Consider the following 13,727-nt stretch of genomic DNA (forward strand, 5'->3'; position numbering starts at 1 on the left):
TGTGGTGTAGGAGTGAGGGGGTGTGGTGTAGGAGTGAGGGGGTGTGGTGTAAGGGTGAGGGGTGGGGTGTAGGAGTGAGGGGTGTGGTGTAAGGGTGAGGGGTGTGGTGTAGGAGTGAGGGGGTGTGGTGTAAGGGTAAGGGGTGTGGTGTAGGAGTGAGGGGGTGTGGTGTAAGGGTGAGGGGTGTGGTGTAGGAGTGAGGGGTGTGGTGTAAGGGTGAGGGATGTTGTGTAGGAGTGAGGGGTGTTGTGTAGGAGTGAGGGGTGTGGTGTAGGAGTGAGGGGTGTGGTGTAGGAGTGAGGGGGTGTGGTGTAAGGGTGAGGGGTGTGGTGTAGGAGTGAGGGGTGTGGTGTAAGGGTGAGGGGTGTGGTGTAGGAGTGAGGGGTGTGGTGTAGGAGTGAGGGGGTGTGGTGTAGGAGTGAGGGGGTGTGGTGTAAGAGTGAGGGGTGTGGTGTAGGAGTGAGGGGGTGTGGTGTAAGGGTGAGGGGTGTGGTGTAGGAGTGAGGGGTGTGGTGTAGGAGTGAGGGGGTGTGGTGTAGGAGTGAGGGGGTGTGGTGTAAGGGTGAGGGGTGTGGTGTAGGAGTGAGGGGGTGTGGTGTAAGGGTGAGGGGTGTGGTGTAGGAGTGAGGGGTGTGGTGTAAGGGTGAGGGGTGTGGTGTAGGAGTGAGGGGTGTGGTGTAGGAGTGAGGGGGTGTGGTGTAGGAGTGAGGGGGTGTGGTGTAGGAGTGAGGGGGTGTGGTGTAAGGGTGAGGGGTGAGGTGTAGGAGTGAGGGGTGTGGTGTAGGAGTGAGGGGGTGTGGTGTAAGGGTGAGGGGTGTGGTGTAGGAGTGAGGGGTGTGGTGTAGGAGTGAGGGGGTGTGGTGTAGGAGTGAGGGGGTGTGGTGTAGGAGTGAGGGGGTGTGGTGTAAGGGTGAGGGGTGTGGTGTAGGAGTGAGGGGGTGTGGTGTAGGAGTGAGGGGTGTGGTGGTCAATTATTTTAGACAGTGTTATGGCATTCTACTGTGTGTGTGTGTGTGTGTGTGTGTGATTATTGCCAGATGCCGAATCATTGGGAGTGTCCCACAGCTGGATCTATACAAAGAAATGAATGACATCACACACCCACAAATGCAGTCCCTCCCTGTCCATCTCTCTCTGTCACACACACACACACACACACACACACACATTGTTAATCCTCTCTTAGCAAGACCTAAACTGAAACACCCTCCAGATAAACATAGTGGAGCTGCGCTGCTGCATCTCTCTCACACACACACACACACACACAATTTTAAGTGCACATTCAAACATCAGCATTGCGTGTGGTAAACAGAAGGACATTGTGGTCAGTTTGTGGTAAGTTAAGTGTGGGTGTAATGGTGATTCAATGCAGAATGAAGATTTATTGTGTGTGTGTGAGAGAGAGAGAGAGAGAGAGAGAGAGAGAGAGCAATAACACTTCACACCATCCGGAAGTAAGTTCCTAGAAACCAAAATCCATATGTTGGCGTTTCAAGTGTGTGTGTGTGTGTGCGTGTGTGTGTGTGTGTGTGTGCGTGCAGTGTGAAATAGTTTTAAAGAAATACTGTATTGTTTAATTGAAAATTAAATCTAAAATAAATAAAAACATGTATGTGTCTTGTTTTGCTGTAAGTATTGTTGATTATGATATGTGGTGTGTGTATTTACTGAGGTACCTGACAGAAACACACACACACACACGCACACACACACACACACACACACACAGAGTAAATGATTTAGGGCTGGATTGCCTTGTGGACTCATGGAGCTGCGAATGCTGATAGTGATCTTTGACATGCAGCACAGCTCATTACAAAGGCATCCAGAGAGACTGAGAAAGAGAGACAGTGAGAGAGAAAGAAAATGAGAGAGACAGACAGACAGACAGAAAGAAACAGTATTTTTTCATTAGTTGTTAAAAAATCTCTATTTATCAGCACTCACTAACTGTACACGCTGAATTCCCAGACAGTGCTGCAGATCTAAAACTCCACAAGAACTTTTTGATGAAATGAAATTCAGTTTTATTTCTGCAGCATTTTAACCCTCGACATTGTCACAAAGCAGCTTTACAGAAAACTAAGTGGAGATGCAGCACAGTGGTGTAGTGGTTAGCGCTGTCGCCTCACAGCAAGAAGGTCCTGGGTTCGAGCCCCGGGGCCGGCGAGGGCCTTTCTGTGCGGAGTTTGCATGTTCTCCCCGTGTCCGCGTGGGTTTCCTCCGGGTGCTCCGGTTTCCCCCACAGTCCAAAGACATGCAGTTAGGTTGACGTGGGGCGGCCTTGGGCTGAAGTGCCCTTGAGCGAGGTACTGAACCCCTGACTGCTCCCCGGGCGCTCTGGTGTGGCTGCCCACTGCTCTGGGTGTGTGCGCATGTTCACTGCTTCAGATGGGTTAAATGCAGAGGATGAATTTCACCGTGCTTGAAGTGTGCATGTGACGAATAAAATAAAAAAAAAGTACTTCAGCGAGTTGAGTTGTTTCTAGCCTCCATATTGGAGTTTATCTGAGCCAAGGTATTCAGATTGTTTATTTTATCGTATGTTAGTTGCTTTATTTTATGACTCAGGATGTTTAACTTACATAAGTCAAGTAATGAGTGTTATCAGTCATGAGTCAAAATATTTGTCTTATCCAAGTAATGTTGTTTATTTTACCTGAGTTGAGTTGTTTATCTTACCCAAAACATTTTGTTTATCTTATCTGTATTGTTGTTTTGTTGTTTATCTGATCTAAGTTGTTTATCTTGTGTTTTCTGTGGTATATCCTATCTGAGTTGAGTTGTTTATCTCATCTGAATCAGGTTGTTTATCTTATTTGACTCATTTTGTTTATTTTTTTCTGAGTCATTCTATTTATATTAATTGTGTTGTGTTGTTTATCTTTTCTTAGTTGCAGTGTTTATCTTACCTGAGTCCTAGTGTTTATCATAACTGAGTCGTGTTGTTTACCTTGTCTGAGTGGAGTTATTTATCTAGTCTGAGTTGTTTATCTCATGTGAGTCATGTTGTTTATCTTGTCGGAGTGGAGTTGTTTATTTTAGTTGTGTATCTTTATCTTGTTTGAGTGGAATTGTTTATCTTTTCTGAATTGTGTTGTTTATCATCTCTGAGTTGTGTTGTTTATTCAATTAAATTTTATTTATATAACACTTTTAACAATGGACATTCTCACAAAGCCTGGCGACTTGTCCAGGGTGAACCCCGCCTTTCGCCCGTAGTCAGCTGGGATAGGCTCCAGCTCGCCTGTGACCCTGTAGAACAGGATAAAGCGGCTACAGATAATGAGATGAGATGAGATGAGATGAGATGAGATGAGATGAGATGAGATGAGATGAGACATTCTCACAAAGCAGCTTTAAAGAATCTATAAATTCTGGATATTTCTTCAACATATACATTTATAAATTTACCACTTCACAAGTATTTATAACTTTATCTTATCTTAGTTGTGTTATTTATCTTGTGTTTTATGTTGTTTATCTTATCTGACTCTTTCTGTTTATATTATTTGAGTTGTGTTGTTTACCTTGTCTGAGTGGAGTTATTTATCCAGTCTGAGTAGTTTATCTAATGTGAGTCATGTTTATCTTATCTGTCATGTTGTTTATCTTATCTGAGTCATTTTATTTGTCCTGTCTGAGTTGTGTTGTTTATAGCGATTGGTGTGAAATAAAAACAGCTCCCTACAGGCTTTGGTACCAGCCCACACCGAAAGGTGCCATTTATCTTCATTAATACATCAGGATGGGAAATGGAGTGGTGCTTTATAAAGAAAAACTTTGATATCACACAAAATGTCTGTCTGTGTGTGTGTGTGTGTGTGTGTGTGTGTGTGTGTGTGTGTGTGTGTGTGTGTTTTCTAGAATATATTCATCTTGAAACACTTACTATTAAAGTGTGTTCCTGGATTCTTCTCTGTTTCATTTCTCCAAGGCAAAATGTTAAATGGCGTGCTTTTATTCGACATGTACAGTGTAATTTGTTGCTCTTTAGAGCTAACTGATTTGTTACACACATACGTCTAACCCATTTACACACACACACACACACACACACACACACACACACACACACTGCACCTCTCCCAGGCCAACACACGATTAAAAAGAAATTCCACTTACACAATGCTCTCTCTTATGCAGTCGTGTAGAGTTCCTGTGTATAATTGTGATTTCCTATGTGGTGTGTGTGTGTGTGTTTGTTTCAGACTACCGGACAGGACCGTGTTTTGCTGCAGTGAGTAATCAGATGTGTCAGGGGCAGCTGACAGGGATAGTATGCACTAAAACACTGTGTTGTGCGACGGTGGGCCGAGCCTGGGGTCACCCCTGTGAACAGTGTCCTGCTCAGCCTCAGCCTTGCCGCCGGGGCTTCATCCCAAACCACCGCACCGGAGCATGCCAGGGTACACACACACACACACACACACACACACACACACTATCACATTATACAGATTTATAGTAGACATGCTCACTAACAATCACACAAGTGTCACACTTACACACTCAGACAATGTATACACAGATTTAAGTATTCACAGGTTTCTCCAAAGTTAGCACTCACATTCTTATTGATTCTTTAAGTTAGCGCATGCTAACGAATTAGCCAACTAGCAGTTTTATTATTTCAGTGACTCAGTAATCACTTTAGCAGACCGACATCTTGTAGTGGTTATAGGAAATATTATTTTCTGGTTGAAACATTAGAAATGTAGCTCTCTCTCTCCCTCTCTCTCTCTCTCTCTCTCTCTCTCTCTCTCTCTCTCTTTTCACACACACACACACACACACACACACACACACACACACACTGCAATCTGCTGTAATTGGGTTAAATTTGGTTTGGTCCTCATTGGTGTTTTACATGCCTGTGCAGCCAGGCAGGACAGGAAGCGCTGTCAGAACACATACACACTCGCCTCAGTGAACTACACGCACACACACACACACACACACACACACACACACACACACACACCAGATTAGTTATTACAGTTTATTACAGATTGCTCCTGATTACACTAAAATAAATACTGTTCAAGAGAACAATACTTGCACACACTGTTCAGCATTACAGTACTCCGATACTCACTATTCTCTATCACAGAACTTACCAACCGTCAATAGTACAGCACTTACACACCTCCGTTACAGCATACAGTACTTAAAAACTCATTCTTCTTGAGTATGGTACTTAAACAGTGCTCTAGAGTCCTATTCTCTAGTATTTACAGCCAATACCCAGCATTCTAAAGTGCAGTACTTACAGTAAATACTCACCATACTTATCATACATACTTACAGTAAATAATCATCATATTATAGTGTGTACAGTAAATACTCACCATTCTATAGTACAGTGCTTTCTGTTAATACTCACCTTAGTATAATACTTACAGCAAATACTCACCATTGTATAGTACACTACACTAAAGTATTTACAGTAAATACTCACCATAGTTCAGTATGCAAAGTAAATACGCACCATAGTACAGTACTTACAGTAAATAATCACCATTGTATAGTGCACTATACTACAGTATTTAGAGTAAATACCATAGTACAGTACTTACAGCAAATACTCACCATTTATAGTGCACTATACTACAGTGTCCGCAGTAAATTCTCACCATAGTACAGTATGCAGAGTAAATAGTCACCATAGTACAGTACTTACAGTAAATATTCACCACTGTATAGTACACTATACTATAGTATTTACAGTAAATGCTCACCATCATATAGTACACTACACTAAAGTATTTACAGTAAATACTCACCATAGTACAGTACTTACAATAAATACTCACCATTGTATAGCACACTATACTACAGAATTTACAGTAAATACTCTATGGTACAGTACTTACAGTAAATACTCACCATTCATAGTACGCTATACTGCCGTGTTCACAGTAAATACTCACCATAGTACAGTATGCAGAGTAAATATTTACCATAGTACAGTACCACAGGAAATATTCACCACTGTATAGTACACCACACTATAGTATTTACAGTAAATACTCACCATTCATAGTACACTATAGTACAGTATTTACAGTCAATACTCGCCATAGTATAGTACTTACAGTAAAATCACCATGATACAGTATTTGCAGTGAATACTCACCATAGTACAGTGCTTACAGTAAAGACTCACCATTGTATAGTGCACTATACTACAGAATTTACAGTGCTTACAGTAAACTCACCATGATACAGTATTTACAGTAAATATGCACCATAGTACAGTATTTACGGTAAATACTCAGCATTCTCTAGTATGCTATACTACAGTGTTTACAGTAAATACTTACCATTCTATAGTGCACTATACTACAGTATTTGTAGTAAATACTCACCATTGTACAGTATTTACAGCAAATACTCATCATTCTATAGTGCAGTACTTAAAGTAAATACCTTTCCTATTTTGCATGATATAATTCACACAGTTACTCTTTGAAAATCACCTGAAATACTTTTCAGTTACACCATTTATTACATCGTACATGAAAGTCGCTCTTGTTATTAATAGATGAAGCTGTACATAGTCGTGCATTAATGCAACATGTCAGTTAAGCATGTGCACTAATTCACTGTCCACATTAATAACTCATACTCAGACTTATTGCTAAAATCAATAGAGCAGAGAGAGACCTGCAGTGACACTGACCCCGCCCCAGTCTGCACTGGGATCTCCTGCTCTAGAGCACTAGTCTGGGTGAATAAGGCATCAATGTGACCTTTAATCTGTGACTCTCAGAGCATGAGTGTGCTGAGAAGCCGTACTGTGCGTTTGGGACACAGCCACATGCTGCTCCATTTGGCCCTCACACTTATTTCTCCAGCTGGGGAAATTCTTCTAACGTCTGGCTGTCTGAACCACACTGAGGAGGGTTAGCAGACACCGTCCTCCCTGCGTCCCTCTCACTCGCTCTTCATTTCTTTTCCTTTCACATTCTCTTTCTCTCTCTCTTCATTGCTCTCCGTCCTCCCCTTTCTCACCTTCTTACTCACTTTCTTCCTCTTTTCCTCCCTCTCTCTCTTGTTCTTCTATGTTTCTTCAGACGCTTTGTCTCCAGTGTGTCTCTTTGCAAATATCTGTCTTTTTACTTTTCCACATTCCCCACTGCTCTTATTTATCACCCTGCATGTGTGTGAGTGTGTGTGAGAAAGAGACAAGCAATTGCATTCCTGTATGTACATTTGTTCATCCACACTTGTGTACTGAAAGCGTACAAATCTGTGACATACTGTAAATGTTTAAAGGTTATTTATAGAGCTATATTTTGAATGTTCATTATTGCAATATTTAAAGTGTTTCTATTTCTGTGTGTGTACGTGTGTGTGTGTGTGTGTGTGTGTGTGTGTGTGTGTGTGTGTGTGTAGATGTGGATGAGTGCCAGGCCATTCCTGGTCTGTGTCAGGGAGGAAAATGCATTAACACAGTGGGCTCGTTCGAGTGTAAATGCCCTGCAGGACACCGATTCAATGAGATCAGCCAGAAATGTGAAGGTGAGAGATTTGACCTTTGACCTGCTAGGAACACTGTGTTAATAAATGTCTGGTAGCGTGTCCGCCTCTCGATCGGGAGATCATGAGTTCTATTCACGGTCGGGTCATACCAAAGACCATCATAAAAATGGTACCTACTACCATCTGGCAAGGCACGCTGCAATACAGATGTGCATGGGGAGTTAAACTCTCGTGGTTACCAGAGGACTAGCCCCCACTGTAACGGAGATCGGCGCCGCCCGATGCGCCACCAGCAGGTTGGGCCTGGTTAGTACTTGAGTGGGAGACTGCTCAGGAATACCAGGTACTGTGAGGCGTGGGAAGGACTTTGACTTTTTTGATTTGTAAAATCTGAAATCCATAAAAGCAATGATGCCATCTGTTAATTCTGTGCATATATGACCAGGGGTAAGGAGGAGCCCAGGGGCTGGTTTCCCATTAGGATAGTTTATTTTACTCATCATTAAAATCAAAGATTGGAGATGGTCTTGGGACGAGAGGAATCTGTTACCAAACATGAGGTTCAAGCCAAGCTAATATTCTCTAAATTTCTCGAGACAACTTTTCATGTTCTGCTGCACACAGACTCTAAAATCACATTTATTGTCATGATTTCTGCCACTTCTCTGCAGTAATAATGGTGTTTAAGCTAAATATGCAACTCAGGCTTTATCTGGTGCAGTCCAGGCCTTAAATTAAACCCAATCAAAGGCACTCCTACCCTTTATTTTATGAAACATGGAGGATTAAACTCTGGCTGACAGGGTGGATGTCTAACTATAAAACTATAAAACTAAAATACGGTGGTACGTGGTTGTTTATTTGACACTGCAGAAAGAGACACAGATTTTACTCTAGTCTGCCATCAGCATTCAGCCACATGGCCAATAGAGGAATTTATCATTTACGTTTTATTTTTAGTTAGCTATAAATGTTAATTCTAAGGTTAAGTACGCAACCATTTCATTAGTTAAAAAGGTTATGAAGGTTTTTTTCAGTAATCTGAGTCCAAAACAGTGTGTTATTGCCTCGAATAGATTCTAATTCATAATATAAAGAATCGGAAAGAAGCTTACAGAAAGAAAGAAGCTTTACAGAATTTTATCTCGAATGTGAAAGCCAGAGGTGATGGGATGAAGGGGAAAAAACCTCCCTGAGATGACATGAGGAAGAAACCTTGATAAGAACCAGACTCAAAAGTAAATCCATCTTCATCTGGGTGACACTGGATAGTACGATTAAGAATCATTGTTCTTTAACAACTGTACACTGGAGAGTCAAGCAGTGCTCAATGTGTTGAACGATGTGTGCTCAGTATGAGGATATCAGGCATCAGTGCCATTTTTTATTTCAGTAGTTGTTTAGCTTTAAGCCTGTAGTATCCAGGTGGGGTTTTACACTGTATAATGAATGAGACTTGAGTATAAACTGTTTTTAGCAAGTGAAATCATTATGTTGCACAAGAACAGCCATCTTTAAGGTATCCCTTTGGGACCATTCACAGCAATCTAATGGCACACTTTAGGTTATCCAGGTGGGGCCAAGCAGGGGTTGAGCATCAAGATGGGCCAGGTAGAGAGAGAAGGAGAGAACACAGATGATTAGGTATGCTCTTATCTTGTAGTGCTTTAGGAGGATGTACATTGTGCACAGCGTTCAAGCAGGGACTCTGGCAATCCTAATCATGACAGCATAAATAAAAGGGAGCTTCAGAGTGTAACACAGACATGAGGGAGCCCTGGGACATAAATCGGCCAGCACTACACCATCAACAAACCAGACTGAACAAGTGATTGTAGGGGCGACAGTATCCAAACATCCCAGTTTACCGAAACACTCTATGCCCATGGACCATCCAGATCAGCAACGTTACTGAAAAAAACAAACAAACTATTAACTAAAGGCTTATATTTGTTACTAAACAAATATATTTTCAGCATTGATTTAAAGACCGAACACTAGTTGGAAGGCTGTCCTATAACTGTGGCGTTTTGTAAGAGAAAGCTCTGCCCTGCTGTCACCTTCATTATTCTAGGTACCAACAAATAGCTTGCACCTTTCAATCAAAACAGGAGTGATGGATCATAAGAGACTAAAGGTTTGTTCAGGTACTGTGGCCCAAGACAGTTCAGCACTTTATAGGTCTTTATATTTTACAATCAGTGTACAGTTTTACTGGGAGCCAATGCAGCATGGACAAGATAGGGGTGATGTGGTCATATCCTCTGGTTTTAGTAAGGACTCTCACTGCTGAATTCTGGACTGGAGCTTGTTTATGCACTAACTGGACCATCATAAAGTACTACAACAATCCAGCCTAGAGGTAACAAAACGCTTCCTTTTTGCACAGTAAAGTTTTAACTGGTGTTTGTGGATGTAACTCTGTATTGTAGCTTGAGAAAGGTTTCCCAAAGTAATCCTGAGTCCATGTGGTTCTATCAGCTGTAGATGAATGACGGTTCTTGATGCAGTGCCGTCTGAGGGATTGGAGATCATGGGTGTTCAGATTAGACTTGAGCCCTTTACATACTGAAATTCCTCCAGATTCCTTGAATGGTTTAATGATATTATGCACTGTAGAGGGTGAAATATCCAAATCCCTTCCTGGCTTTCTTTGAGGAACATTGTTTTTAAACATTTCAATAATTTTCTCACACATTTGTTGATAAACTGAAGATCCTCGGCCCGTCTTTACTCCTCAAACACTCGGCCTTCCCTGGATACTGATTTTGTACCAAATCATGATTACAGTCACCTGTTGACATCACCTGTTTCACATCACATCATTATGTAATTGTTTTACCTCATTACTCACCTTAAATTGCCCCGCCCCAACTTTTTTTGGAATGTGTTGCAAGTCTGAAACGCAGGAGTGGATGGATATTAATAAATGAAATGAAGTTGACCAACAAAACATGAAATATATTGGGTTGATACTGTCTGAAATGAAATACAAGTCAAAGTACATTTACAAATCACTGCTTTCTTTTTTAATTTACATTTTCCATACCACCCCACTTTGTCTGATTTAGGGTTGTGTTTCTGTGTTGTCAGAATTAAGTAGGAGTAAGTTACACAGCATCCAGTGTCTAATATCATTTATACATTCCTCAATTTTGTTAAGCTGGTGTCTGTCATCTGGCTTTCATCTGGCTATACAGAGAAAAGAGCATTGTGCCAGAGCCTTGTGGAATACCAAACTTTATAGGCATAGAGAAGTCACCATCAACAAACTGATAATGATCAGTCAGATAAGACCTGAGCCAGAAGAGGGCTGTTTCCTTCACTCCAACATTTTCTAGTCCATCTAAAAGAATAATATGAACAATGGTATCAAATGTTGCACTAAAGTCAAGTAACAAGCACAGGTTGCCAGTTTGTTGCAGGACTAACACAGAGAGACAGGCACCCATTCAAACTTGTGTTCACACCTGTGGGCAAATTAGTGTAGGCAGTTGACCTAATCCATCTTTGGATTGTTGAAGGAAACCGGAGCACCTGAAGGAAACCTACATAGACACAAGGAGAATATGTAAACTCTACACAGAAAGGCCCTGGATGACTGGCAGCTTCAAACCCAGAACCTGCTTGCTGTGAGGTGACATTGCTAACCACTGCACCACCATGTCACTCTAGAATCAAGATCAGCATCATAGAATACTGGTTGGAATCATGGCTTGTGAGGCCCAACACCAGGATAATGGAATATAGTCAAGCTCAGGATCAAGCTAATAGAAGGATCAAGTTTTTTAAAAAATTGTGTCACATGATGGTTGGTAGCAGAAATAGGATCATGGGAGGATAGAGATCAGGACCATGGAATGGTCTGGTTGTTGGGTCAGGGTCAGGGCAGGTTAATGAGCAGTTGGAATTTGAATCAGGAATTTGAATCTGATTGTGGATCAGGGTCATGAATATTTCAGGATAAGTGGGAGATGATCGTGATTATGGGATGTTGAGGATTAAAGTCATAGAATGTTTAATCCCAGGCAAGGGTTGTGGGAGTCATGGTCAGGATTAGGATTAGAATCAAAAGGAGTGTGTGGTGATCACAGTCAAGATCAGGATCAATATTACTGGAATTTGTTCAAAAGTATTTGTTCAAAGAACTTGAAAAACTCAGGATAATGTTAGTATTGGGATCAAAATGAATTAAAGTCATGATGGGTTAAAATCCTATTTAATCCAATTTAAGGCCCCGGTCACACCGCCCGAACTTTGCTGGAGCGTTCCTGGAGCAGTGAAAAAAATTCATCACCGCTCGTAACCGTTCACCACCGTTTAACAAAAGTTGGCCCCCGTTAAAGCAACGCTGTATACGCTCGGCCACCGCTGATGTTTCTCGAGGGGCCCTCCTACCGCTCCGAAAGTTTTGAGCTGCACAAAATATTGTGAGCGGTGAGGAGGGGGCAATTTTCCGCCCCGGCAAAGTTCACCCCTGCTCCACCAACGCCCAGTCAAAGTTTGGCACCGCTAGACGCAAGTTCATGGACGCTTGGGTCCGCTAGGCCAACGCAGAAATCTTGAACGCTGGACCACCGCTGCTTCGCCAGCGTTGCCCGGGCGGCGATTAAACGTTGCACAAACTTCGGTGGAGCGGTTGTAAGCGTTTTACGAGCAGACATGGGGTTGCTGGAATGGTGTCAGGCGTTGAAGCAGCTATCCATGGCGGCGATGAACTTTGGTTTGGCGTTGGTATAGAGGTGTCGGAGTGGGACCAGAATTTGGCTATAAATACGGGCAGGGGCGCAGATACGTTTTTTGAACTGGGGGGGACAAAAAACTGGGGAGGACAAAGCTGCCAGCAAACCAACCCCAACCCCGATATGCCTGTCAAGCTTGTTGTGGGTTACCACAGCAACCAAGCTCGAGCTCACAACCTGTGCAGTCTGCGCAGCTCAACCAACCGAATATCAGTCTTTGTTTTGTTTTATGTGAGTTGTTGCAACTATGTATACACTGCTGTGCACCTCAATAAACCGAATGGTAATTAGTCTTTTGATTTTTCCGTGAGGTTTGCCTTATGCAAAGAAAGACAGCATAGACGTTTTTTCCTCCCTATAAGTGGGGGGGACTGAATGAAGTGAATTTAAATCTGGGTGGGACGAATCCCCCCCGTCCCCCCCTCTATCTGCGCCCGTGAATACGGGGCGAAATGGACCAGGAGCTCATTTGGAATCGAGCTGCCGTTGAGTTCAGACCTCATCTATATTGAATTTGCTCAAAGTTACAGTAAAACTGTATCACCATGGATGCTGAGAGACTTGCTATGATTGGTGCTAAACCAACTTTATACCCCCGCCGAGCCAAAGCCCGCATGCGCAGAACGCCGCTATACCAACGCTCGCTACCGCTCGCTACCGCTAAACCAACGCTAAAGCAACGCCGGCTTCAGCGGTGCACCGCTAAGCCAACGCCCGTGTTTTCGATTTTTTTTCCCATTTTGTGCGCGGTGATGAGCGTTGTCGAAATTCGGCCCCCCCTCCCTACCGTTCAAGGAACACTCCAGCAAAGTTCGGGCGGTGTGACCGGGGCCTAATTAATTGATTTAATTTATTCTTTTCAAGAATTTCCTTCAGGATTAATAAAGTTTGATCTTATCTTATCTTATATATAAGATATGTATATACTGCTGATGAATTGATAAAGCATCACATACATAAAATTGACTTGAACTTAAGGTATGAAATGGTCAAGATCAAAATCACTGGATAGTCAAGACCAGAATCATGGAGGGTTAGGACCATGGTCACAGGATCATATCATTGGGGGTTTCAAATTTCAGAAGATTCAATAATGGGAGGACCAAAATCAGAATCATGAGACATTCAGAGAGAAGATCAAAGACAGAGAAATGTCAAGATCAGGGTCAGAGCTTTGGAAAGACCATAAACTGGACCAGTGTCAAGAACAGGGTCAAAATCAAGGTCATGAGTGTATGAGGGTCATCAGGATAATGGGGTGGTCAGAGTCAGGATCAGAATCAATATTATGGAAATTTGTTCAAAGAGATTTGTTTCAAGAATGTGAATAACTCCAGTCCAGAATGCTAAGCTATGTTGGATAAAAAAAATTTGAGAGGGAGGCTAAACTAACACCAGCATAGCTCACAGTTTCATAAATCTCGTTTCTCACTGATGGAGTTCTCCTGGTGTGTATGAGAGAAACTGCCTAGTCTTCACCTTGGAGACAGAGAG

General features: G+C 42.4%; 1 protein-coding gene across 1 annotated transcript in view; it reads left to right on the forward strand.

The window, feature by feature from the left end:
- fbn1 (fibrillin 1) overlaps window positions 1-13,727 on the forward strand; it is a 207,393-nt gene that overhangs the window by 14,473 nt on the left and 179,193 nt on the right. The window contains exons 7-8 of the mRNA XM_060924311.1: window positions 4,215-4,412; window positions 7,405-7,530. Coding sequence (XP_060780294.1) covers window positions 4,215-4,412; window positions 7,405-7,530 — 324 coding nt within the window. The remainder of the gene's footprint in view (window positions 1-4,214; window positions 4,413-7,404; window positions 7,531-13,727) is intronic.

This window comes from Neoarius graeffei, chromosome 6, assembly GCF_027579695.1.
Source record: "Neoarius graeffei isolate fNeoGra1 chromosome 6, fNeoGra1.pri, whole genome shotgun sequence".
Classification (NCBI taxonomy): Eukaryota; Metazoa; Chordata; class Actinopteri; order Siluriformes; family Ariidae; genus Neoarius; species Neoarius graeffei.